At 52.3% G+C, this 26114-nt stretch overlaps 2 protein-coding genes and 1 long non-coding RNA gene across 3 annotated transcripts in view; 2 read left to right on the plus strand and 1 right to left on the minus strand.

Annotated features, from left to right (window-relative positions):
* Positions 1–437: 437 nt before the first annotated feature.
* On the minus strand, positions 438–18399 carry CCDC92B (coiled-coil domain containing 92B). The gene is made up of 5 exons (XM_036342052.1): positions 18182–18399; positions 8954–9106; positions 5099–5146; positions 1842–2426; positions 438–1416 (listed from the first exon to the last, which is right to left on the minus strand). Exons 2-4 carry the CDS (start codon positions 9081–9083, stop codon positions 1849–1851), a joined length of 756 nt encoding a protein of 251 aa, XP_036197945.1. The 5' UTR covers positions 9084–9106; positions 18182–18399; the 3' UTR covers positions 438–1416; positions 1842–1848.
* A 945-nt stretch (positions 18400–19344) lies between these two features.
* Positions 19345–20719, plus strand: LOC118671216. Its single transcript, XR_004972667.1, has 3 exons — positions 19345–19824; positions 20356–20522; positions 20671–20719. It is a non-coding gene; the product is annotated as an uncharacterized LOC118671216 (long non-coding RNA).
* Positions 20720–23456: 2737 nt separating this feature from the next.
* Positions 23457–26114, plus strand: part of RAP1GAP2 (RAP1 GTPase activating protein 2) — a 210876-nt gene continuing 208218 nt past the window's right edge. The window contains exon 1 of the mRNA XM_036341089.1: positions 23457–23542. Coding sequence (XP_036196982.1) covers positions 23493–23542 — 50 coding nt within the window. The 5' untranslated portion in view covers positions 23457–23492. The remainder of the gene's footprint in view (positions 23543–26114) is intronic.

Here is a 26114-nt window from a genome sequence, read left to right on the forward strand (position 1 = left end):
GTGCCCACACCGTAGCCTCTGCGTCCCAGAGGCTGCACACCTAGACCAGGCTGGTTACTGCTGTGGTCCCAGCGGATCCCAGTGTGGTGGGCTGGGGAGGGCACTGTGTCCATGTGGGCTGGGAGTGTGCTCACGGGCTTTGCTTCCTGCTGGTCTCCCACTCCCTCCAATATGGAGTGGAAGAGGATATGATTGGGCCTTCCTCTTCTTCAAGGGGCCTGTGATGACAGAAGCATGCATCTCCCCTAGAGACGAGCTCTGCTCGCCCTGGCTGGTTTGGCTCAGTGGCTAGACTGAGCATCAGCCTGGGGACGGACGGGTCCCGGGTTCCATCCCCAGTAGGGGGCGTGCAGGAGGCAGCTGATCAATGACTCTCTCATCATTGATGTTTCTACCTCTCTCTCCCTTCCTCTCTGAAATCAGTAAAGATATATTTAAAAAAAAAAAAAAAAAAGATTGGCTCTGCTCTCTCTCATGGCTCCCTGGGTCAACACACACAATGCTGGGCCGCAGGCAGGGCCAGGCTCTGCCAGGATGGGGTGTGAGTGAGGCAAAGGCCTCTCCCTGCCACGTGCGCCCCCCTCTGCAGTCCCCGGAAGACCTCACAGGCACTTAGGACTCGGTGCAGGACCCAGGACAGAGGAAGGGTGGCTTGGGGTGGGGGCTCTAGAGGTTTTTCTTCCCAGGCTGGGCTTGGGGTGAGAGCAAGAGCCGGGCTGGAAACTGCCTTTGTCTTGAGAGCGGGCAGGGGAGAAAGGCAGAGAGCGGGTGGGGCATGCTCTCTCTATGGCGCCACTCCCCACCCTAGACAGAAGGTCCCCGACGCCACACCACGGCCAGGTCTGATAGCACTGGAGGCCTCCCTGGAGGGGCCGGCTGGGGACTTCCTCCCCAGCAAACCCAAACCTCTATCAACTGCCACTTCCAAGAAGCTGGGCGAAATTAGCACCAATAAACAGGACCAGGAACCTCCCAGGGCCCAGGGCGCCTCAGGTCCCCAGCTACCTCCTGAAGGCAGTTTCTGCCCCTCCATAGGTCTGGCTGTCCCTCGCTTCCCCAGCACAGCTCCCTGTCTACACCCCTCAGTGGGCATCCTGGGGAGGACCACGCTGGAGACAGCGCTAGACTGGGCTCTGCCGCCAAACCCATCCTAATCCTAAGGGTCTGTGGGTGCCGCCTGCCAGAAGTGCAACTTCCCTCGGCCATGCGTCCCCACCAGAGGCTCTGGGAGGAGGTGTCTTCTAAAGTGTTAGGTGCTCACCTGTACGGACCTACCAGCGGCATCGGGGAGGCGAAGCGGCTCCGAGGAAAAGGTCCAGCCAGTAGCCCCTGAACCCGAGCCTCTCCTAGTTGGAAGGCTTGGAGGGAAGGACAGCCGTGCGGGGCTGGGGAGGCCGCGGGGTGGGGAGGGTGGAGCTGGAAGGCATAGGGGTGATGAGTGCCACTCGGGTTCCTTACATAGACCAGCCCAGCCTTCCCCCGGGGCCAAACGATTGTCAGCTTTCCGGGACGGGGTGACCCTCGCCCCCTCCCCTCCCAGCGGCAGGGTGGGGACCAGAGGAGGAGCAGTATTGCGAGTCCTGTACAGAGACGGTGCGCTCGCTGAGCCCCGCGGAGGAACTCCTTCGCGGGAGGGGAGAGCTCGAAGCTTCGGAAACGTTGGGAAATACAAAAGGCGGGGCGGTTGGAAGGGATGGAGGGAGCGGGGCTGCCTCAGCTGGATCCCTGGAACCGGACCGGCTTCCTCGCCCTTCCCAACCCCCGGGCCTGTCTGCAAGGCCCGGGCCGCGTTTCTAGCCGGGGGCCGGCCTCCCGCCCTCCCTCCCCCACGCCCCGCCTACCCCGCGCCTACTCCGGGGCCCCGGGCGCACTGGGCGCAGCGGGCGGGTAGGCTAGGTCCGGGGGCTCCAGGGGAGGCGGCTGGCGCGGGCTGCGGCCGCTGGGCCGCGGGGGCCTCCGGGCACAGAGGAAGAGCGCTGGGTCGGGCATGGGCTCGGCGTCGTCCAGGGCGCAGGCCGCGCGGTCCCAGGCGGCCCAGTCCCGGCCGGGGCCCTTGGCGGCGGCCTCCGTGGCCGGCGGGCGGCGAGCCCGCTGTGCGCGCCGGCGGGGCCGGGGCTCGGCGGCGGCGCCCGGGCCGGGGCGCGGGGTCTGCAGTCTCTGGCGCGCCGCGTGCAGCTGGCAGGAGAGGTAGGCGGCCGCCTCGGTGTGCTTCTGCAGCTCGGTGCCCAGCACGGTGGCGCGGTGGCTGCGGCGGCGCAGCTCCTCCAGGAAGCGGCGCTCCTCGGCGCGCAGGCTGCAGCGCAGCGCCGACACCAGCGCCTCGCGCTGCGCCACCTCCCGCCGCAGCTCGGAGTTGGCCGCCGCCCGCGCCGCCAGCTGCGACTCCAGCGCGCGGCACTTGCTCTCCAGCTCCCGGGACGCCTCCTCTGGAAAAGGCGGGAGAGAGAGAGGCGATGGTGCAGACAGTTCACCGCTCCTCCCGACGAAGCCCTGCGACTCCCCAGCTACAGGCACGTCCGGCCCGCTCTCTCGCCCTCCCCAAGGCCTTCCTTTTTCTTCCCCAGGCCTTTCGCCCATCCTGCCCTCTGCTTCCCTCCCCTCTAATTCTTGAGGTTTCAGTTTAAATGCAAAACTGTCCTTATTCATTTATTTGCCCCACAAGTATTCGTCGAGCCTTTACTATGTGCGCTGTGTCAGGCACAGGGGCTACTAGCGGTGGATAAGAAAACATAGCCCAGCCCGCCTGGCTCAGTGGTTGAGCATCGATCTATGAACCAGGAGGTCACGGTTCGATTCAGGCCAGGGCACATGCCCGGGTTATGGCTAGATCCTCAGTGTGGGGTATGCAGGAGGCAGCTGATCAATGATTCTCTCTCATCATTGTTGTTTCCACTAGTATCTCTCTTTCCCTCTCCTTTCCTCTCTGAAACCAATAAAAATATATTTTAAAAAAATAAAGAAAACATCATAAGCAAGCATAGTGGGAGAGGTATAGGACATAGTTACAAGTGTGAGATTCATACATGATGTGCCAGAAGTGACATGGGCTAGGATCTGAAAGATGAATGGGAGTTAGGTATGCAGTGCGGAGAGGAGAGGCGGAGCTGGGGGCAGAGGAACAACTTGTACAAAAGCCCTGTGGCAGCAGAGACCTGCAAGAGGCTAGGACTGTTAGGACCAGGAGGGTGGGCAGGAAAGGGGAGTGAGTGAGCCAGAACCTGGCTTCATGGAGAATGTTTGTTACATTTTCTAATATTTTGTTTACTTTATTGCTTGCCTTTGCCTACTGCATTGGGTTTCAACCCAGGATATCCAATCTTTTAGTGGGGAACCATCCAGTGAGCTTTAAAAAAGTTTCCAGGGCCCTGCCAAAGACCAGTCCAATCAGAACCTCTGGGCTGGAACCTGGGAAGTGGCACTCCTTAAATCTTCCCAGGTGGTTCTAATGGACCTTCCGAGTTGAGGACCCCTGCTTCCTGGATTATCAGCTTCATTTCAGCTGGAACAGTATCTCAGGACTGGCACATGTGAGTGAGTGTAGGGACACAGACTGATGACAGCGACAAAAAAGTAGGTAAAAGATGACTCTGGAATGGATATGAAAGCACTTGGTGATTTTCACAGAAAAAGAGGACACAGAGAGCTCTCAAGCCCACTGAGCGAGAAGATAAAAAGTAGGACACTGGGGCAGTGCCTTGAGCCCAGGTGACCCCCAAAGCTCTTCCAGAGTAAGGGGAGTAGGTGGAATGAAAGCTGCTGTTGTCACACAGCTACCCTTACTGGTGTCTGGGGTGTGTAACCCTGCCACCAAGCACCTAGGCACCAAGAGGTTGCCCATAGTTGCCACTTAAAGAAATGGGCAGAATTCCTGCAAATCTATAACTGCTTAGATCTGTATGCACACATACCCAAAACAATCTGTAAGGCTCCTAACATTTTGCCTTAAATTTCCAGCTTCCCCACCCCTAACTCTTGATCTATAAGCAGCACATCAATATGCAGGGAGGCCATTCTTACTCTCTCCTGGCTAAGAAAGACTACTTCTGTGATTCATTTTTAGTTAAGCATTTACTATCCATGAATCCCTATCCATGTTAGGTAATGTGTCCTGTACTTTGAGACAATAGGTATTACCCAGGCCCTAATTCTCAGAGATCATATAATCAGCGCTTAAGATACCAACAATGCAACCCTTTCCATTTTTTTAATGTTTTTAAAATACATTTTTATTGATTTCAGAGAGGAAGGGAGAGGGCGAGAGAGATAGAAACTTCAATCATGAGAATCATTGATTGGTTGCCTCCATCATGTCCCCTGCTGGGGATGGAGCTGGAAGCCAGGCATGTGCCCTGACCACATCCAACCATGACCTGGTTCAGAGGTCAATGTTCAACGTTCGTAGGGAGCCACACCGGCCAGGCCCCCTTCCATTAAAGAAAAAGTTTTATTTCTGATAAAAATGACAACATAAAATTTTTACCATCCTATCAATTTTTAAGTGTACAGTTCAGTAGTGTTAAGTATACAGATCTCTAGAACTTTTTTATCTTGCAAAACTGAAACTCTATACCCCAAGAGTACCATCTCCCCACCTCACCTGCCATTTAATGGGTGAACTAATAACCTGTAAAAAAAAAATCTTTTAGTGGGGAAATATTTGGGGCCGGGGAATTGTAAAATGAAGGATTTGCTAATGTGTCTTGTGTCAACTTTCTCTTCTGAACTCAGTTCCTTGAAGTCAAGGACCCCATATTGTCATTGTGTTGCATCTTGACTCTCAGCATCTTGGAGGATATGGACACTGATCATGAGAATCATTTGTGCAAGGATGGGAAGGATGGGGGAGGTAGGTCACAGAGAGGAATTAATTCAGCCCGGACCTACTGGACACCATCTCCTACCTGCTTTCATTTTCCTACTTTCGCCAGGAACACAAATACAGGGCGCTGTGCATGGTGGTGCAGGCTGTTCACTGCACACGTGGGGCTGACATCCTGCGCTATGCTCACCCAGTCTGCACTGGGACATGGAAGGCTTGGTGGGGAAAGGTGACCTGTTGGGCCCCATGGCACCTCCCCACCAGTCATCCTTCTCTTACCTTGCTGGTGAGACTGGGCCTCTCTCATCTCCAGGTCACGGGTCAGTTCTGGGGGGAAGAGAAAAGAAAAGGCAGGGGTGTGTGTGTGAGAGAGAGAGAGATCAGGGAACCACAGCTCAGTGAAAGTGGCAATAAGGATCCTTAGAAACCATCCAAATCACACCCTCCACACCCACCGTACTACAGCCCAGCTCAGGGAAGAGATGAAGAGTGGTACCAAGGCATAGCCTGAGCCTGATCTACCTCATTCAGAGCCCAGAGGTCTCTGGGTGCAAGCTTTGTGGCTTAGATTTGGGAGTTAGTTCAGCCCTGGTGGGACTGAGGAGCCTGGCTTGCTTTTGGGGCTGGGAAGGATTTGCTTCTTCCCAGGGATGATGTACAAATATTTAACATGCCACCCAATCAGAGTTGGTCTGAAGGACCCCCTACTGCGCAGGGCATAGACTTTTTTTTATAGCAAAGGTGAAAATTTATTGTGAAACAAGCACAGACTCCCACGTGGGTAGGGAGGAAGAGTCCCTGGGTACAGACTCTTTAGTGTTTAGTTGGTGGATCCAGGAAGGCTGGAGTGTCCAGGCTGGGCTGCTTGGTACCACTGGAGGGGGATTCAAGGTAATGGCTCTTTACCAATAGGACACGTGTTTCACTGTTTTCACAGCCAGTACTGCTGTGCCAGTGTTATTTTTTGAACATTAGCCCTGCCCCTTTCCCAGCCCTGTTCTGCCAGGCTCCACATGGCAGGGAGAGGGGCTTCAAGGAGGACAGCGCCACCTGGTGATGAAAAGCCTGCAGGGCTCTTGGAACCACGTGTGTGGCTTGGCGCTGAGGGCGTTGGGCAGCCAACAGGCCCGCCAAGGGTGCCAGTAGAGGGGCAGTTTCCTCCTGGGCACTGCTGGCAGCCCAGCCATCCCTCTCCCCCTGCCTGTCTTCCCAGCCCCATTCCTTACATTCCAGAAAGCCCTATCTCTCAGCCAGCTGAGTTTGATCATTTTTCTAGCCCTACCCCAACTCCCCGACTCCCCCAGTAGCTGGGAAAGGGACACCAGGGAACTGGGGACCTACAGCTGCCCATGGGAGGCACCTTCTCAGGAGCACCTTTGTGTACCCATGAACCTGGGGGTGAGAGAAGGGTGCACATCTCTGGGACCACCTCTGCAGCAGCACCTACAGAGACAGCCTTGTGGGTCCTCTGCTGCCCCTCCTCTCTGCCCTCACCCAGCTCTTCTAGAGAAACAGGGGCTTTGCTGGAGGTGCCTTCCCTGGGGAGGCCAGCTGTTGCTAGGAGACAGAGAGCTGGGGTGCCTGGGCTTTTTGCTATGACCTGAGCCTGAACCTTCTCCCTGGGGCCCCTGGAAGGACTCTGATGCCTCCATCCCCAGGGCTTCCTGGGGCCAAGTTGGCCCCTCCTCCAAGGGCCCTGCATTGTAGCTCAAGGGAACCTGGAGTAGGCTCAGGGACACAGCCCAGGGTTTTGGCTCTGCCGCTCACTCCCGGTGGACTGGTTTCTCTTCGGCCCTTAACCACGGGAATTGGGGGAGGGGAGATGAATCTCAGCTGGCCCCCTGTCCCCATCCATCAATTCTCCCTGCTCATCTTCTGGTCAGAGTTCCCTCAGTTTAGATGAGCATGCTGTGAGGTCAGATACACTGTGACCTTGGGCCAGTGACAACACCTTTCTGAGGCCCAGTTTTCTCATCTGCAAAATGGGGACAAAATTGCTCCTGCCTCACAAGGGGCTGGTGCTGGGACTGAGGGAAACGGAGAGTTAAACACGTAGGGGTAGTTCCCTTTATTATCCCGCTGCCCTGCCACCTAGAACACTCATCCCCCGCTCAAGCCCTTCATTCTGAGTCTTCATCTCTTTTTGGCAGGCTCTCCAATTACTCTGCCTCCTTGGTTCCTACACCGGCCCCTCCATCGCCCATCCCCTTCCGGGCCCTCTAGAACAAGCATGTCAAACTCGAGGCCTAATGAGGCATTCGACCTGCCGGCCATGAGTTTGACAGGCTGGCTCTAGAATCTCCTTTAAAAAACAACAACAGGAAACAAACAAAAAATCTCTTTTGTTCTGCTCTCTTCTCCTCACTCCCCCACCCCTTGGAGGGAGGGCCTTATTCAGTCATTTCAGCCCCCTGAGTGGCTGCCCCAGGCCAGCTCAGAGTTATTTTTATCTCCTTAATCAATAACCTAGAGGCTGCGGGCCCACACCCATCTGAGAAGGATGATGGGGGCCGAGGACACTCTGTTCCTGCCTGTTATACTTTCTTGGATCCTGGCCTGTTGTCCTGAGTGGAAGGACCCAGGTCTTTAGAATTAGGGCAAAACAAAAAGAAACTAGAGGAAGAGCTGTAGGGTCTGAGGGTTCGCTCATCTCAATTTTCCTTTAATGTTATTGCAACGAAAAGGGGCATCAGGCAGGGGTGAGTCAGTGTGGGGCTGGCGCTGCTGCCACACAGGCTTTGGGGGAGACTGCGGGGAGCCTGGCCTTGGACTGTGGCAGCTGAACCTGCACATGGAGTGGGAGGAGGCTGTGGGGGCGGAGAGTCAGGACGACTGGTTTTTCCTGACAAAGTGAGAAGCCAGGCAGGTGGCTCTGGGCCTCAGTTTCCCTCTAGGGAATGGAGAACCTCCCATGAGCGCGGGCTGGAGGGGAGAGAGAAGTCTTGGGGAAAGGATATGCAGAAAGCTGTAGAGGCACGAAGGATGGGAAGTCTAGAGATCTGGGTTCTAATCCTAGTCCTGCCATTAACATACTGTGTGATTTTCTCTCTCTCTGGGCCTCAATTTACCTACTTGTACAATGAGGAGGTTGGGCTGTTCCAGCTGAGACATCCTGGCTCTGAAGGCTGGACTTGGAGACTCGGCCTGGGTGAGCACTTGGGCCAGAGCCAGGCCTCGGAGAGGGCTGGCCAGGAGGTCAGGCCTGGGATTTAGCTTTGTCTTCAGTGCTTTCCTCTGTCCTGCTCACAAATCCAATCTGTTGCCAAGTCCTTTCCTTCCATCTGCTTCCCACTGGCCCTCCCCTTCCGTTCCCCCTTCATCTCGCCTCTGGACCAGTTCATCAGCCCTGTCACTAGTCTCCTGTGCCCCTCTCCCACCAGTTCATCTTCCACACAACTGTTGAGTTTCGTAATGCAGCCCAAAACCTTCAGTGACTCCCGCCATGCAGGAGGACAGGCCAAACTTCTTAGCTGTATTTGTCAAGATCCTCCGTGATCTGGCTCCAGCCCCATTTCTCACCAGGCTCCTTTAAGCTCAGCTTTATCCATGAAATAGAACTTTTCCTAAGCGTTTAGTTTCCTACCTATGGACTTTGCCATGCTGTTTGGAATGTTCCCTCACCCCTATTCCCCCGTACAACTCAGCATGTCCACATCTTACTCAGCCTGCGGGAGTGGAAATGCTTCCTTTCTCTGGGGCCTGGGATGCCTGTCTCCTCCTTTATCACCCCCCCACCCCAACCAAACTGGACATGGTCTTGCTAAAGAACTCCCATCAGCCCTCTTCATTTTCTGTTACCTTAATACTCTCCCTGTGTGTGTGTATCTCCCCAACTAGACTGAGGTTTCTTAGGGCTGGAAGGTGCTTGATGAAGACTTATTAGAAGGGGACAGGAAATTCCCAGGAATGGTTCCCAGGTTTCCCTCTGCTACCGAATCAGAGCCCTTTGCCCTGAAGACTCAGTTTCCTCATTGAGAAAAACGGGTGATGAACACCCACCTGGCAGGACTGTTCTGAAGCTTGTGGGGCTCACAGTGGACACCCCAGCAGAGACAATGACTGTGATGATGACAGTTGCCCCTGCTGCCACCCCCCCCCCCCCGCCCCCGTCGCAGCCATCCCTCCTGGCCTCACCTGAGCAGCGTTTCTGCAGCCTCAGGATTTCCAGGTGCAGGTCTCGCAGCAGGGCCATCTGCTCTTTTTTCAGGAAGCTGATGTGGCGTTGCACGCTCTGGATCTGATGCTCTAGGGACACGGTATCCATGGCAACCCAGGCCTGGGACTCACCTGGGGAGGATGACAAGGTGAACACACATCTTCTGGGCCCATCTGCCCTGCCCACCCTCAGATCCCTCACAGTCGCCTCCAATCTGGGGTCCTGTGGTCACCAGGTAGACGGTTTTGCCACGGAGGCCATTTCCCCTGTATTCACTCACCAAAGCTTCATAAACAAGTGGGGGTGTTGGCAGGGAAGTATAGTTATTCCCATTTAGCAGATGAAGAAACAGAGGCCCAGAGGGAAATGGCCTCACTCCCTGCCCCGAGGCCTCTCCTACTGCTCAGGGAGGAAAACCGATGGAGCATCAGTCAGTAAAGAGAAGCAGAGACGGGCTCTAGCTGCTTCTTAAGCAGCGGTGTGGCTTCGGGCAAATCCTCTCCCTCCCTGGGCTCTTGGTTTTCTCGTAGAAGAACCCTGAGGTCTCTTCCCGCTCCGCCATCCTGCAAGCATTCCAGCTCAAGGGTGACCGCCGCCTGGCAGGGCAGCAGGCACCCTCTCCCAGTTCAACTCCATTTCTCTGACTTAACCGCAAGCAGGGCTCTGGACTCTTCCAGGTCAGAGGAAGATCTGATGAGTGTTTCACCAACACTGACTGACTCTGTGGGCTGAAGGCAAGTGGTAGAGTCCCCTTTAAGAGAGGAGTAGGAATAAGGAGACCCATATGGTGAATCCACGGTGGAACTTAAGACACTGATGGGAGGGGGAGATTTGCATCCCTGAGTCCTGTGGATGGCCTGGCCTTTCAGCTCTCCTGCTGGCTCCACCCCTTTCCCAGGGAGTCTCTCCAGTGGTGATGAGCATCCTGAGAAGCTGAGGCAAAGGGTAGTGGAGGCCGTGACCTCTGGAGGACTCAGAGCTCAGGCCTTCTCTGCCAGGGCCTCCCTAAGCTTTTGAAGGGCCTGCCCCCACCTGTCTCAGGAATTCCCTGGGCAGTGGAGAGGGAGGGTAGTTGATGGGCGGCTCTAGTCAGCAAATGCTCCCCTCCAGAATGGCTTCCATGTAAGTCTCTGCAACTCCACAATTTTATTTGTAGGGTCACACCAAGCATGTCCACTGGACACCCTCACATTCATAGGCTTCTCTTTCTGGGCTCCCTTCCCTCGTACCCGCCTGATCCCCCTGGTCCAACCAAATAGGCCGATCACTTCAGTAGAGGCGGCCCTTTGGCCTGTGAGGATCACTGGCTACGTTTACTGACCATCTGCTATGTTTAAACAACTTTATACACATTATCTCACTTCTGCCAACCACTCCTCAGTAGGTATGACCCCACCCATTTCACAAACAAACAGACTCAGAGCTGAAGTGACCCGGGCCAGTTCACATGGCCAGAAGGTTGTGGCAGGCCCAATTCTCCAACCAAATCTTTTGAATCCAAAAAAGATTCTCAATATTTATACTGAGGATAATCTTTGAATTGAATCCTGGGTCTTTCAGTTACCTGCTGTATGATTTAGAGCAAGAAAGTTAACCTCTCTAAAGCTCCCGCCCCCGCCCCCCACTAAAATGAGGCTACTAATAGTAACAATGAGGATTAAGTGAGATTAAAAAGGGTAGAACACTCATCACAGGACCGGGGTCAGTCAGTGCTACATCCCTTCTCGTTTCTGTTAAATGTGTGAGGAGGTTAATCCCTGTCTTTATTTGCATATCTCTCCATCATTCATTCATTCAGTGAGTTACTATTGCCAATTGCTGTGCTGGTTACGGAAAAACACTGATAAACAAAACAAAATCCTTGCCCTCATGAGCTCCCAGGGCTAAGGGGAGAGAATCAAACAAAAAGTGCATCACACAAATAATAATACAAGTAAGTTTACAATTACAATTTGTGATAGGTGCCATGAAAGAAACCTACAGTGTAATATGAAAGAAGGCCTCTTTGAGAAAGTGATTGTAGAACGAGACCTCATGGCAGACAGAATTCTAAATGGGTCCAGTATTCCCAGGCCCAGGTGGTCATGCTCTCCGACATTATCTTCCCGCCTTGGGTGTGGGTGGGACTGAGAATTTGAGATTTCACTCCTGTGATTAGGTTTATGACAGGGGAGAAAGGATTGTGCAGGTGTAATTAAGGTCTCCAATCAGTTGCTCTGAGTTAATCAAAAGGAAGATTATTCTGGGCGGGTGAGTTCAAAGGGCCGTTACTGAGTGAAGGAAGAGATCTGAAGCCTGAGAAAAACTCTGCTGCTGGCCTTGAAGAGGTAACCGGCCGCGCTGTGGGTGATAACGGAGGAAACCACATGCAAGGGCCTGAGAGAGGCCACTAGCAGCTGGGGATGGCCCCAGGCTGACAGCAACCAAGACCAAGGGGCTCCAGTCCTACAACCGCAAGGAACTAAATTCTGCTAACAGCCTAAGTGATCTTAGAAGTGGCTCTCTCCCTCGTTGAGCCTTCAGATGAGGATGTAGCTGGTCTTAATTTCAGCCTTGTGAGATCCTGAGCAGAGGACCTAGGTAAAAAGTGCCAGACTCCTGATCCTTGGAGACTGAGAAAATTCATGTGTGTTGTTTTAAGCCACTTAGTTTGTGGTAATTTGTTATGCAGCAGCAGAAAAGTAAGAGACTTGAAGGAGGGGTAGAAGTTAGTCAGAAGAGTACAGGGAAGAGCGTCTCAAACAGGAACAGCACTTGTGAAGGCCCAGAGGCAGGATAATGACAGCTGACATTTATTGAGGGCCTACTAGAAGCGAAGCCCTATGTGTTTAGGGCTTCACATGGCCTTTTTGAGAAATAGCGACATTGCCAACTGCTGATGAAGGCTGATGTGTAAGGTACTGGGGGGAGGGTTGCAGGAAGTGAGGTTAGCAAGGAAAGGATCACACAGGGTCTTGTAAACTATGTTATGAATTGTGGATTAATACTAAGTGAATTGGGAAATTACTAAAGGATTTTAGCCAGTGAGGGACATGAGTTGCATTTTTAAAACATCACTGTGGTTGCTGTGGGGAGGGCAGATTAGAGAGGACAAAGTCGATACTGGGAGATCAGCTGGGTGAATGTAGCACTGGTTCAGGTGAGAGATGATGGAGGCCTGGGCCAGATGATGAAGATGGAGATGAAGAGAAGTTCCAGGCATATTTTTGGGGTAGAATTGGCAGGACATGGGGATGGATTGGATCAGCGATTTTCAACATATTCTTTTAAAGTTTCTTTTTTAAAAAATTTGATTAAAAAAAATTTTTTTAAGGGAGGAAGGGAGAGGGAGAGAGATATAGAAACATCAATGATGAGAGATAATCATCGATTGGCTGCCTCCTCCATGCCCCCTAATGGGGATCAAGCCTGCAACCAGGGCACGTGCCTTGTCTGGGCATCAAACCGTGACCTCCTGGTTCATAGGTCGGTGCTCAACCACTGAGCCACACCAGCTGGGCTTCAACCTTTTTCATTTCATGGCACACATACAGTAAAATTCTGCAGCACACCAAAAAAAAATATATTTTTCTGATCTGACAAAACAAATAGGTATGATTTTGATTCATTCACACCATATGGCTATTGTGTTGGCTGTTGTCATTTTTTTTAATTGGACAGTCTAAATAGTCAGGTACTGCATGTTTTAAACATGCTTGCGGCAGACCAGTTGAAAATCGCTGGGTTAGGTCACGATAAGAGGAATACTCGGGTGTTTAACAGTTCTCAGCATTGGGGAAGTCAAGTAGGAAGGCACGTTTGCTGGATTCCCCCCATTCCTCATCTTTCACATTGGACCTCTTCTCTAATTACTCCTAAGGCGGTCCTGTCCAATGCCATGGCTGTAAATTCTGTTCCTATGTTGACCTGAGCACTAGACCGACTATCTACTACATCCATCTGGCTGTCTCACAGGTCCCTCAAACTGTAAGTCCCAGTCCTGAGCTCTCACGGTCACTCCTGCAAACCTGCTCTGGCCTACTATTCGCCATCTGGATAAACAGCACAACAGTTGCCTCTTCACCAGTTGCTCAGGACAAATGACTAGGAGCCATCTTTCATTCCTTTCCTCACATTCCACAGCCAACCCATCTGCAAATCCTGCTGGCTCTACCTTCAAAAAACTTCCTCAATTCAACTAGTTTTCACTGTCCCTATTGTGTTTCCCTAGTCCCGGTCCCCACCATCCCTCGGGTGTAACATTGCAGTAGCCTCCTAACTGGCTTCTCGCTTCCACTCTTGTCCTTGTTTTCCGTGCAGCAGCCAGAGTTCCTTTAGCAATCTGATCAGCTTACCTCATCCCTCACTCTACACCCTCCCAAGGGCTTCCTATCCCACTTAAAGCCAAACCCAAAGTTCTCACCAGACCCTACCCAATGGCCCCTGGCTCTGTTTACCTGGCTCTGTTTACCCTCATCTCCTGCTGTTCTCCCACTGTTGGCTCCACCCCAGCCTCCTTGGCCTCCGTGCTGTTTCTTGACTATGCCAAGCACCTTGCCCCAGGGACTTTGCATGCACTGTCCCCTCTGCCAGGAATGCCGTTGCCGAGATACCCTCATGGCCCATCTCTCCCTGCATTCAGGACTCTGTTCAAAGGTCACATAATCAGGGTCCTTCTCTGGTTATTTGATTTAAAATAGACCCACCCCTCTGTCACTCTCCACTCCCTTAACTGGCATTGCTTTTCTTCCAGGAATTTATCACCACCTGCATATATTACATTTTTGTTTATTGTTTGGTTCCCTTGCCAGATTGTTGGCAACACAAGAGGAAAGACTGTTTTGTTCCCTAGTACCTAGGACAGAATCTGGCACATAGGAGATATTCTGTAAAATATCGGTAGAGTGCACGAGTGAGTGAATTTGTGGAGCTGGGTGAACGGATGTGGAGGGGAAGATTTACAGCGAAGGTGAGATCCAGCCTGTTAGATCTGGCATGCTCAAGAGACCTCAGACAAGGAGAAACAGATGTGAAGAGGGCAGGCAAGTATACTGATGCATTACTCGGGAGAACAGGTGAGCCGTGTCTGCGCTTTTGTCTGTCTGTGTTGGGTTATGTGTGCTTGTGTGTCTGTATATGCATCTAAGCCCGTGTCCATGCCAGAAGGAGTACATGTATGTGTGCATGCATGTGTGTGCGTTGTGTCTCTTTAATCTACGTGTCTGCTGTGTGCACAACTGGAGGATGAAGGTGTGTTGGCCTGTGCTTACAGTGAAGAGAGAAAATGTCTGTTCCCAGCTGCTGAAATGCAAATGTTTCAGAAGAGTCAACGCTCTTTCCACACAGCCCTGGAGACTGGCCCCTGGCCCCAGTGACAGACTGAGCCAACCAGCTGTTTCCATGCCTTCCCAGAATGGCTTGCGTATTTGCTTCCAACGAGGCAGGTGCTCTCCTCGGGGCAGGAATTGGGGTCACAAGCAATCTTGGCAAATATACTTTCTTAGACGTTATTGTTTAGTTTGTTTTGGGGAGGGCGGGAGATGGAGGTGGGAAGGGGAAACCAGGGCCAACACGGATCTCTGTGTGTGGCTGGGGAGCCACATGTGCTTGGAAAACCCAACTCAGAAAAATGTCAGGTTTCCACACACAGATGTAGTCCTGGAACCTCCCAGCTTCGGGACCTCATCATGTCTGAGGACAAGTCCCAGGCCAGCAGCAGCAGCTAAGGGGTAGGAGCTATCAGCTCCATCTTCTTCCACAGCCAGCCTGAGATGCCCAAGCTCCCAGGTTAAAGTGAGAAGGTCTCTCACCTCGGTCCGCTGTCCTGACTACCTCAGGAACTGCACTGTTCCTGCTGCCCACCTTCTCCCTGTGCTCCTACCTCTTTGTTTTAATTTTCCAGCTGGATGGAGAAGGTTCATTTTAAAGAACTGTCATCAAGAATAAAAAAAGACCTGCAACACAGGGTTCACAATTTATACAGTTAATTCCAAGTACTCTGGACATGCCTCTCATCTGTCTGAAAGAAAGTTCTAGGAGCATTTGAAATCTTGCTTCCCTGGCATGTCATCTGTTTGGTTCAAATAAACTCAAATCAAGTAAAAGAAAGAAAAAGAAAGAAAAAGAAAGAAAGAAAGAAAGAAAGAAAGAAAGAAAGAAAGAAAGAAAGAAAGAGGGAGGAAGGGAGGGAGGGAGGAAGGTACAAATGTTTTCCCCTTAGGGAAGTTGGTGGGCGGAGCCTTCTGTGCTCAGGTCCCCAACCCCAGATACTGTCAGGTGCAGGAGCCCTCTCACCCTGACACAACTGTGACGCTCTAAGACTAAAGCCCCTGATCCCTGAAAAAGACATCACCTCCTGCTTGGCTCTTTGGAGCTTTCGGGTGCCCACTCTCCTCCCCAGCTATCTCCCTACAGCTGACCTGGTAAAGTAGGAACTTGCGGTCCTCTCCCCTCTCCAGTTCCTATAGTTCTTTGCATTGGCAGAACCACAGGAAGTACAGAATCACAGCACTCAGGGCTCTGAAGGGTCTTCATAATCATCTCAATCAGTGATTTTCAAATTTGCTCCATAGAACCCCAGAGTTCTGCAGAGGGCTCTACGATGTTGCCAAAAGGGTTGGGGGAAAGGGCAGGGCTCGAGGCTTTGCTGTCCTCACCCCTCTGTTATATGATGGGTTTGTGCAGACAAATTCATCGGAGAAAAGGCTTCTGCTAACCGGAAGTTTGAAAACCACTGTCATAGTCCAAACTTCTTTTGGGAGGCTAACTACTACCCTCCCTTAGTCTGTTCAATGTCCCCGAGCCTCTGCTGCCCCCATCTCTCCCTCAGGCAGATGCAGTGACTGGAGAGGAACCAGAGCTAGGCCTCTAGCCTTTTGCTTGCATGGACTCTGCAATGTCTGCCACCCTTACCCCTGCTGCTTCTCTTGTCCCAGTTTCTATTTCATTCTTAGTATTTCTTTTCTCTTTAGGACTGAAAATATTTATTCAGTCAACAAGTATTCTTGCACTGTTCTGAATACTCACCCACATTTTGTTAAAAATTTTAAGTATGCCTTCTTGTTTCAAGGAGAATGTTAAAGTTATTTTTATCATTCTAATTGCCAAGGGAGGTATATTAGATAGGACAGGCATGGTAATAAATGAATAAGTAAATGAATTAAAATGTTCTGTACTTTTCTTCTTTTTTTAAAATATATATTTTTTATTGATTTCTGAGAGGAAGGGAGAGGGAGAGATAGAAACATCAATGATGAGAGAATCATTGATTGGCTGTCTCCTGCACACCCCCTACTGGGGACCGGGCCAGAAACCCAGCCATGTGACCAGGAATCAACCCATGACCTCCTGGTTCATAGGTTGATGCTAAACCATTGGGCCACACCAGCCGGGCTTCTTTACTTTTCTTACTTGTTATTCCTCTTAACTACCTGACTCTGAGGACTGGGGTAGGAGGGAAAGCAAGAACTCAAAAAGTCTTTCTCAGACATAGATGGACAGGTAATAATACTTAAAATAATTACTAGAGGCCCAATGCATGAAATTCATGCACTCAGGAGGGTCCCTCAGCCAGGCCTGCGCCCTCTCGCAGTCTGGGAGCCCTCGGGGGATGTCCAACTGACGGCTTAGGCCCACTCCCCTAAGCCAGCAGTCGGACATCCTTAGTGCTGCTGCGGTGGGAGAGGCTCCTGCCGTGGCAGCTGGCCTCGCCAGTCGTGAGCCTGGCTCAGGGCTTCTGTGGGAGTGCACTGACCACCAGGGGGCAGCTCCTGCATTGAGCATCTGCCCCCTGGTGGTCAGTACACGTCATAGCGACCGGTCATTCTGCTGTTTGATCGATTTGCATATCACCCTTTTATTATATAGGATTACTGCACAGATAATAACACTTATAATGATAATAATATTAATAATAATCAATGGCTGGCACTGTTCTTAGCATGTTACACATATTAATTCATTTATCTTCATAAGAGCCCTAGAAGAAGGTTCTGTTAGTACTCCATAGATGAGGAAACAGAAGCTCAGAGGGGTTAAGTGGTTTGCCCCATATACACAACTGACAGTGTCTTGCAACTTGGAGCACTCACTGGCATTTACCCTAAGGCCCTTCACAATCTAAATTCGGCCCACATTTGCAGTCTGATCCTCTCCTCTTTTGGATTCTACCTCTTGCTGCTCTCACAACAAACTCTCCTCATACCCATGAACATCCCTCCTTTACTATTACCCATCTTATCTTTACCTCCTTAAACCTCTGAAGGATGCTCACATGCGGAAAGTCTTCCCTGACCCCCATCAAGCTGAAATGCCTCTCTTCTGCCACTGTGTTCCCCAAGCATCCCACCAGGCATCACTGTGTGTGTGTGTGTGTGTGTGTGTGTGTGTGTGTGTGTGTGTGTGTGTCTGCCTTTCTGTCTGGCTTCTGCTCTGAGCAATAAGCTTCCTGAGGACAGGGCTTTGTCTCCGGGAATTCCTTGATGAAGCAGGAGCACAAGGAATGTTGGTGAAACAGGCAGAAGGAGTGGAGCGCTATTGGCAATCACCAGGGCAAGTAAGCGCACGTATTAAAAAACAATTACTCCCTTCATTCTCAGGTCCTTGGCTCTCCCGGGGATTTGAGTTGGGACCAAGAAGTCAGCTCTAGACAAATGTCTGAGGCGCTGTAAGGTGGGGTCACTTGACTAGTTAGCGGTGGAGCCACATTCTCTAGGGGTCTCCTGGTCCTCTCCACCCCAGACCCTCCTCCTCCAATACCCCCGGGTCATGGCTCCCCCCTCCACTGAAGACCGCAGGACCCCCAACCCCAGCAAAGCAGAGGACCCAGGAGCACGGGAGTGGGCCGTACGGGGAAATTGGAGCTCCCACCCACTTCAGTCTTGATGTTCTGCCCTGATTACGCCTCCAATATGACTCCCTGAGAGAGGGGGGGCATGTGGAGACGGAGGGAGCCGGGGAAGAGAGGTACCAGGGAGGACAGGGAAAGCCAGGCAGAAGGAATGATGTGTGTGGCAGGAGGTGGCAAGAGCTAGTGGTGGCTTGACCTCGGCTGCTCTGGACTCTCCGCCAGGGCCGGGAAGGGTCCGAGTCTGGGCGGTGGAGGACAACTTCTGCCAGCAGCCCGCGGGTCCTGTCCGCCTCCCGCGCGCTGCGGTGCCCAGCCTCACGCCAGCGCTCCCGCGAGGGAACACCTCGGCGCCCACCCCCACGCCCACCGGCCTCCTCACCTTCAGGACCTGCGGGAGCGACAGGCCAGAGGAGCCCGGGTCCGCGGGCTGGGTGCGGGGAGGAGCTCTTCTTCCCCACGCTAGCTGCGCCCCGGGTTCCGCAGCGCCCGCCCGGGCTGCGGCGCCATCAGCTGCTTCGAGGCTGCGGGGCGGTGGGGTCGGGGCTCCGGGGGCTCTGGGGCGCCGAAGGGGGGTCCCGGGCTGCCTCCAGGCGTAAACACCCAGCAACGTGACCGGAACTGGCGAACGAGCAGTAGGGGGGAGCTGAGGGGGCGGGAGAGATAAGGGGGAGGGGAGGGACCTGAGACTGGCGGGGAGGGGCCATGGGCGGGGCCGGGGTGGGGGGGAAGGGAGGCTGGCGGCGCCCGGTCGAGAGAGGGGCGGGGGAACCCGGGGAGCCCCAGGAGCCAGGTCTAAGGACCCCGGAGGGCCGCCGGAACTCGAGGAGCTGGCTTTGGCTGGGAGCTGGAGGGAAACCTGGGGAACCCGCCTGCCGCTTGGCGAGCAAGGGCGCGGCGGGCGGATCAGCACCGCGGACAGCGCCCAGACAGGCAGGCCGGCATCCGCTGGGCCCCTCTGCCTACGCCCCGGCATAGGAACCACAGACAGTGCCCCCCTGGCCCAGGAAAGGGTTGGGTGGGAGGTGAGCTGACCAGGGGTCAGGAAACCTACCTTGTGCCTAGTTGGCAGCAAAGCTGCCCCAGGCCTCTCACTAGCTGTATGACCTTGGGTGCATCCCATCACCTCTCTGGGTCCCAGTTGATAAAACACCCTCTTTCTCTACGTGAAGGTGCCAAGAGCCAAGAGGAGAAGCTTTAAAAACGCTGAAGCCCAGCCCTAGCCGGCTTGGTTCAGTGGGTAGAGCGCCAGCCTGCGGACTGAAGGGTCCCAGGTTTGATTCCAGCCAAGGGCACATGCCTGGGTTGCGGCTGGATCCCCAAAGGGGGGCGTGCAGAAGGCCAATCAATGATTCTCTCTCATCATTAATGTTTTTATCTCTCTCTCCTTCTCTCTTTCTTTATTGATTCTGAAATCAATAAAGAAAAATATTTTTAAAAAGACCTCTGAAGTCCAGAACGTTGGTGTTGAGCCTTTTTCACTGCACATGGAAGGCTTCTAAAACCACGCTGCTTGGCTTCTAATTCTGGCTCTGTCAATACCTTCTTCCTCCCTGGGCCCCAGTCTCCTCATCCATAAAATGGGATAATGGTGGTCTATACAGCTCATGAGATCTTTGGGTTGTTGTGAGGATTAAATGAGTTTATAGTAAAATGCTTAAAACATGCTGCGTTCTCATTAGTTATCCGTGCTCATGATAGCAAGACATCAGGTGACATTGTGTGAGTGGCTGGTGGCTCAGAGCTCCCCCTGGGTAAGTCATTTCAGGGAAAAGCACCTTGGACTCTGCCAACAGGATCTTTTTGTGAGTGTCATGAGGTTAGAATGAAAGGGTTTCGTAAAGTGTATGCGAATGGGATTGTTATGACTAAGCCCCAAATGTTATTCTCCTTGATCTGTCTCAAGATGGGTCCTGGGACTCTGGCTTTTCACCACCTAAAGAAAACAACTCTAGATGCCTGTCTGAGGGGTGGCCCTGCCTGTTCTTGGGAGAAGGTCCAGCCTGGCCACAGAAGTGCTCTCAGGTGGGCATGAAAGGCCTGGCCTCTGGGGCTGTCCTCGGGACTCTTGCAACATCTTTGGCCAAAAAAATGCTTCCAGGTGAAACAACAAAAACATGTGCACAAATCACTCATAGAACCACTAAAATCGATGAGCCTGCAGAGCTGAGAGATGGCCCTGTGAAGGCAGGGCTAGGGAATGGACTGGGGGGCCAGGAGACTAAAGGGTACCTCTTTAGAGGAGGTTAACAATCAGTCAGTCAACACATAGAGTTATATTGAACAAGATTGACTGCATGGCACTCTACCTGAAGTTGTGGGGAGACCCAGAGATGCATTATAAAATATGGAGATGATGACAATAAGAATTAACATTTATCAAGTACTTTCTATGTACCAGGCAATCTATTGACTATTGTTAAAACATCCCCCCCCCATTTTCAACATTAAACTTATAACAAAGTCAATACAAACTAAAATGTATAGTAAGTATATATCTCACTTCAGAAGTAACCATTATTTTGAGCTGAGCACTTTACCCATTTCATCTCATAGAAACTTCAGAGAAACCCTACTGGAAATTTAACATCACCCACTTTGTAAGCAGTGGAGCCAGGATTCAAATCCCAGTCCAGTCATGGTCCGAGGTGAGCTTCATCAGGTCCCTCAGCGAAGAGATGAATCTACTTGTGGCAGAAAACACCCATGAGCTTTACGGGAAGGTAAGAGCCATGAATACCAGTTAAGAGAGTGAGTTTGGGGTGACAGAGAAGGCCTCGAGGCTCCCTCCATCTCTTCATGATAGCTTTGAATACTGACTTTTTTTTTTTTTTACTCCTCACCTGAAAATATTTTTCCATTAATTTTTAGAGAAAGTGGAAGAGAGAAGGACAGACAGAAATATCAATGTGAGAGAAGCACATCAATTGGTTGCTTCCTGCATGCACCCTGACCAGGGCCCGGGCTAGGGAGGAGCCTGCAACTGAGGTACGTGCCCTTGACCAGAATCGAACCCAGGACCCTTGGTCCGCAGGCCAACACTCTGTCCACTGAACCAAACCAGCTAGGGCAGAATACTGACTTTAAAAAATATTTATATTTTTTATTGATTTCAGAGAGGAAGGGAGAGAGAGATAGAAACATCAATGATGAGAGAGAATGATTGATTGGCTGCCTCCTGCACAATCCACACTGGGGATCAAGCCTGCAATCTGGGCATGTGCCCTGATCAGGAATAGAACCGTGACCTCCTGGTTCTTGGGTGGATGTTTAACCACTGGGCCACACAAGCCAGGCTCTTCCAGATTTTTCAACGAATATATGAATGTACTCGTTCTATTTGGTAATTTTTTTGCACTTTAAAATATGTCTTTTTTTTTAAAAAAATTGAGATGTAATTGACATAGTTTCAAGTGTATAACACAATGATTCGATACTTGTAATATGTCATGAAGTGATCACTAAAATAAGTCTTGTTGACATCCATCACTATATGTAGTTAAAAATGTTTTTCTTGTGATCTGCTCTCTTAACAACTTTCAGTTATGCCAGGTAGTAATATTAACTATAGTCACCATGCTTACAACAAAATATATCTCAATTTTTTCATGCCAATAAATTCTTTCTTAGTAGCTGTATAATATCGCATCATATGGACAAGCTTCTTTTAAAAAAATTTAAACATTTTTAGTTGATTTTTTAGAGAGAGGAAGAGAGATTTGTTGTTCCATTTATTTATGCACTCATTGGTTGATTCTTGTTTGTGCCCTGACCAGGGATGGAACCTGCAACCCTGGAGCATCAGGATGACAACCCAACCACCTAAGCCACGCGGCCAGGGCTGGACAAGCTTCTTTACTTAACTAATCTCCAATTTGACTTCTGTGTTGTTCCCAGTTTTATTCTATCGAAAACAATGCTGCAGTGGACATTCTTCTACAGAGACCCCTTTTCACGTTTCTAATTATGTTCTTAGGATGAATTTCAAGGAGAGAAATCAAGAGACATGCACATTTGATGGCTTTTCATCATGTTGTCAAATTGCCATGCACAAGGTTGATCAATTTACTCTCCAACCTCACTCACAATTAAGAGTGTCCACTTCCCTTCTCCATACAAACCTATGTGGGGGTAGTTAAAAAACAATCAATGGGCCCAGCCGGCATGGCTCAGTGGTTGAGCGTCGACCTGTGGACCAGGAGGTCATAGTTCGATTCCCTGTCAGGACACATGCCCGGATTATGAGCTCGCTCCCCAGTGTGGGGCGTGCAGGAGGCAGCCGATCAATGATTCTCTCTCATTATTGATGTTTCTGTCTCCCTCACCCTCTCCTTTCCTCTTTGGAATCAATAAAAATGTATTCAAACAAACAAACAAACACACACAAAACAGCCCTAGCTGGTTTGGCTCAGTGGATAGAGCATCGGCCTGTGGACTGAAGGATCCCAGGTTCAATTCCAGTCAAAGGCACATGCCCCGGTTTCAGGCTCCATCCCCAGTGGGGGGCGTGCAGGAGGCAGCCGATCAATGATTCTGTCTCATCATTGATGTTTCTATCTCTCCCTCTCCCTTTCTTTCTGAAATCAATAAAAATATATTAAACACACACACACTCTATAATTCCAAATTTGACAAGTAAAAAACAACACAGTTAACGTTTCAAGTGTTGAACACTGGGGAGGGCACCTATGGATATAACCACAAATGTCCGTGCTCCAGGGAATGGCCACAGACCCCAGGAAGAAGGTAAGCTCCCAGGTCTTCACTTTGGGGCCAGGTTCTGTCCCCTCTGCCTCGGTTTCCCTCTTGCAAAGGATGTGGGCTGTCCTGGTATTGGAAGCAAGTGAATTGGCAGGACAGTGTTCAGACAAATGTTCATACTAACAAACGTTCCTAAAACTCAGCTCCTTCAAACCAGGCTTGACACGCATGGTCCCAAGGCATCCTGGGCCCAGGCTGGTGTCTGCGGTACTGCAGGAATGAACGGGTTCCTGGGGTGCAGGGGGCTGAAGGCTTGGGAGGAGCTGGTCCTAGTACTGGCAGCGAGCCCCGCCAATGCCATTCTGTTTTAAATACGGTCACCTTAACATGTTTTAACAATCTGTGGGGGCACATCAGTCTTTGTTTTAAGCATTTAGAGTAGTTTAGTTTGTACGCATAACTTTCTAGGGAGGCGGAACGGGTGTCCCAGGGAGTAAGGCAGAGGCGGAGTAAGTAGATCGCCTCCAGTCACTCAGCAAGTCAGGCGCCCCTCACGGTGGAACCTGGAGAACCTGACTCCTCGCCCAGGGCTCCAGACGCCAGCTCTTCTGCGCCCCCCGCCAGCGGGACTGGGGGTGGGAGGGTGGGGCTGGGGGAAAGGCAGGGAGAGGGTGGAAGGTGGTCGTCCCGGCGGAGGCGCGCGGTGACCCAGCCCCAGTCGGATCCAGGGGGGACCGGGCGGGCGGCACCCGGGTGGGGATGGAGGGGGGAGGCGGGGGAGAGGGGAGATGAGCGCCGATCACGCCGCACAGCCCGGATCCGGCCCGCGTCGGCTCGCGCCCGCCCCGCCCCGCCCCGCCCCGCCCCTCTCGCCGGTCCCCGCGCCGCACCCCGCGACGGCGAGCGCGCCCTCGGCACTGGCCTGCGGCAGCCGGAGCCGCCTCCGCCGTGCGGCCCCGCGGGCGGGGAGAGGGCGGCCGGCCGGGCGAGGCATGGCGGGCCGCGGGACGCCGGGGGAGAAGCGCTGGCAGCTGGTGCGCTGGTGAGTGGGCGCCGGGGGTGGGGGCCTTGGGGCGGGGGCCTTGGGGCGGGCACGGGAAGCAGCGGGGCCACAGGCGCAAAGTTTCTTCTGGAGCAGAGGCTTCGGGCCGGTGGTAGGGAGAGGCGCTGGCTGCCGGCTCCAAGCATCCCGCGTCCCCGCGTCCGCGCGCGCGCTCTTTGCGGCTCTCTGGGTAGTTAGGCGCTGGGACCCAGGACCAGGTCCCTGACGTCAGGCTGCAGTGGTTCTCAACCTTCCTAATGCCGCGACCCTTAATGCAGTTCCTCATGCGGTGACCCCCAATTTCATTATTACAAATGGAATATAATTAAAGCACAGTGATTAATCACAAAAACAATATGTAATTATATATGTGTTTTCCGATGGTCTTAGGCGACCCCTGTGAAAGGGTCGTAAGATCCCCAAAGGGGTCGCGACCCACAGGTTGAGAACCTCTAAAGTTTAGAGGGTCCCGGGTCCCCCTTCCACAGGCTCCTCGTCAGGGCTTCCTTCCCTTCCTTCCCTTTCCTTCCCCCACTTCGCTTTTCTATTTTTGCAGTGGGGGTCCCCCTCCTACCTGCATTACTTCTGCTGCTCGGGGTCGGGCCAAGGACTTGGGCCCCTGAGACGGCACAACCACAGCCCTCAGCTCCCCTGTTTAAGGAGATGTCCTCGTCCACCTAAACTGGGACCCTTGGGGGTGGGCCCTTTGGGGGTCGGGGGCTTAGAGAAGGGGATTGGGAGGCGAGGGGAGAGGTCCCATGGAGGGGAGTGGCTGCCCCGACCCCCACCGCGGTCCCCGCCCAGCGGGGAAATCAGGCCTGCGGGTGTCAGGTTACGGGACTGCAGCTGAGAGGCTTTCAGACGCATCGAAGCCCAGTCACCTGGGTTGGGCCCATGTCCCCTGGCGTCCGGAGGTTGAGGGCTGCTTCAGCCAGGGACCTGCCCCCTGCTTGGCGGGCTTAGACTGCGGTTTAGGCTGCTCAGCCCACCGCATTCTCAAAGGAGAATGTCTGACTGGGACCCCTCCCCACCCCACATCATCCCACCCACACCAGGGCCAGGAGACATCTCTGAAGAAGCACACCAGACAGCTCTCTCCAGTTACATTCTGTAGAGTGACTACAAAGAGCAACAACAATGTTATCATCAATAGCAGCAACCTGGCCTTCCTGAGCGCTTCCTACTGGCTCCACCAATAGGATCCAGGCAATGACTTAGTTACCCTTCCCAGTGAAACTCAGAGGAAGGTATTAGCACCCCCATTTTACAGCTAAGGAAACTGAGGCGCAGAGAAGGAAAGTGGTTAGCCAGGGTCACCCAGCAAGCAAGTAGCAGAGTCAGGGTTTGAACCCAGGTCTTGCGTAACTGATCCTCTGTTTTGCTTCCAGTCTGGCCACGCATCCAAGTTCACATTGTTAGAAAATCCCAGCATGTCAGAGCAGGAGGAGTCACTGGGTTTGCAGCCTGCTCACCCATCCCCATCCTGGGGGGATTCCAAGAATCAAAGTCCAGATATTCAAAATTGTTATTTAGCAGTGGAACCACTCTTCAAATGAAGCCCAAAATGCATAAATCAGACCAAGGCAGAGTTAATCTGTTTGAAGAGCTGGCAGTTACTCAGTGTCCTCTCCCTAAAAAGGAAGCGTCACCCTGGGACCCCAGGACTTCTGAGATTAAACTAAATTTGCTTAGTTTCACTCCTTCCCTCACTTCATGGAGGAAACAGGAAGTTTTAAAGGGACAGGGCTTGGATTTCTGCTCTGACTCTCTCTGCCTGGTGATGCACGAATCATTGTTAGTGCCTCTAATTAGGTTTTGGGCCACCTCCCCCTCCCCAGATGAAAGCCTGTTGCTTTGAGGAGGTCCTGAAAGAAGTGGCTTGAGTGGTGAGGCAGCCTGGCAGGGAGCACCCTTAAGGGCAAGAAACCCTCTGAACCCCACGGCATGCTCCTAACATGGTCAGCCTTGGCCCCTGGTTCCAGGGTTTCAGGTTGAGTCAGTTTGCTCAACTCAAACTGGCTTAAGAGAAAAAGGGAAATTATTGGCTCACAGAACTGAAAACTCCAGGTTTCAGGCACAACTGCATTCAGGTGCTCAAATAATAGCACCAAATAATACTCTACTCTCTTTGTCTCTCTGTTCCACTTTTTAAAAAAATATATTTTTATTGACTTCAAAGAGGAAGGGAGAGGGAGAGATAGAAACATCAATGATGAGAGAGAATCATTGATTGGCTGCCTCCTGCACGCCCCACACTTGGGATCAAGCCTGCAACCTGGGCATGTGCCCTTGGCTGGAATCGAACCCGGGACCCTTCAGTCCGAAGGCCGCTGCTCTACCCACTGAGCCAAAATGGCTAGGGCCCTCTGTTCCGCTTTTATTCCCGTGTGGATGCGAGGTGGCTGTCAGCTGCAGGCAGCCCCCAGGTTAGTGACCACCATGGAAAGAGAGCTCTTCTTTTTCAGTGGTTCCAGCCCAAGTCTCAGGATGTCATCTCATTGGCATGATTTGGGTCACATGGGTATCCCTGAGGCAACCACTGTGGTCAGGGTGCTGGACTGCTCAGATTGGC

The sequence above is a fragment of the Myotis myotis genome, unplaced genomic scaffold (genome assembly GCF_014108235.1).
Source record: "Myotis myotis isolate mMyoMyo1 unplaced genomic scaffold, mMyoMyo1.p scaffold_m19_p_17, whole genome shotgun sequence".
NCBI classification, from domain to species: Eukaryota; Metazoa; Chordata; class Mammalia; order Chiroptera; family Vespertilionidae; genus Myotis; species Myotis myotis.

Excerpts from the sequence above, each read along its gene's own strand:
- CCDC92B (XM_036342052.1), bottom strand. The coding sequence starts at position 9,083 with ATGGATACCGTGTCCCTAGAGCATCAGATCCAGAGCGTGCAACGCCAC. Across the intron at positions 5,147-8,953 it reads GCTGCAGAAACGCTGCTCAG|AACTGACCCGTGACCTGGAG; the intron begins GTGAGGCCAGGA and ends TCTTCCCCCCAG. Across the intron at positions 2,427-5,098 it reads GGCCCAGTCTCACCAGCAAG|AGGAGGCGTCCCGGGAGCTG; the intron begins GTAAGAGAAGGA and ends CGCCTTTTCCAG.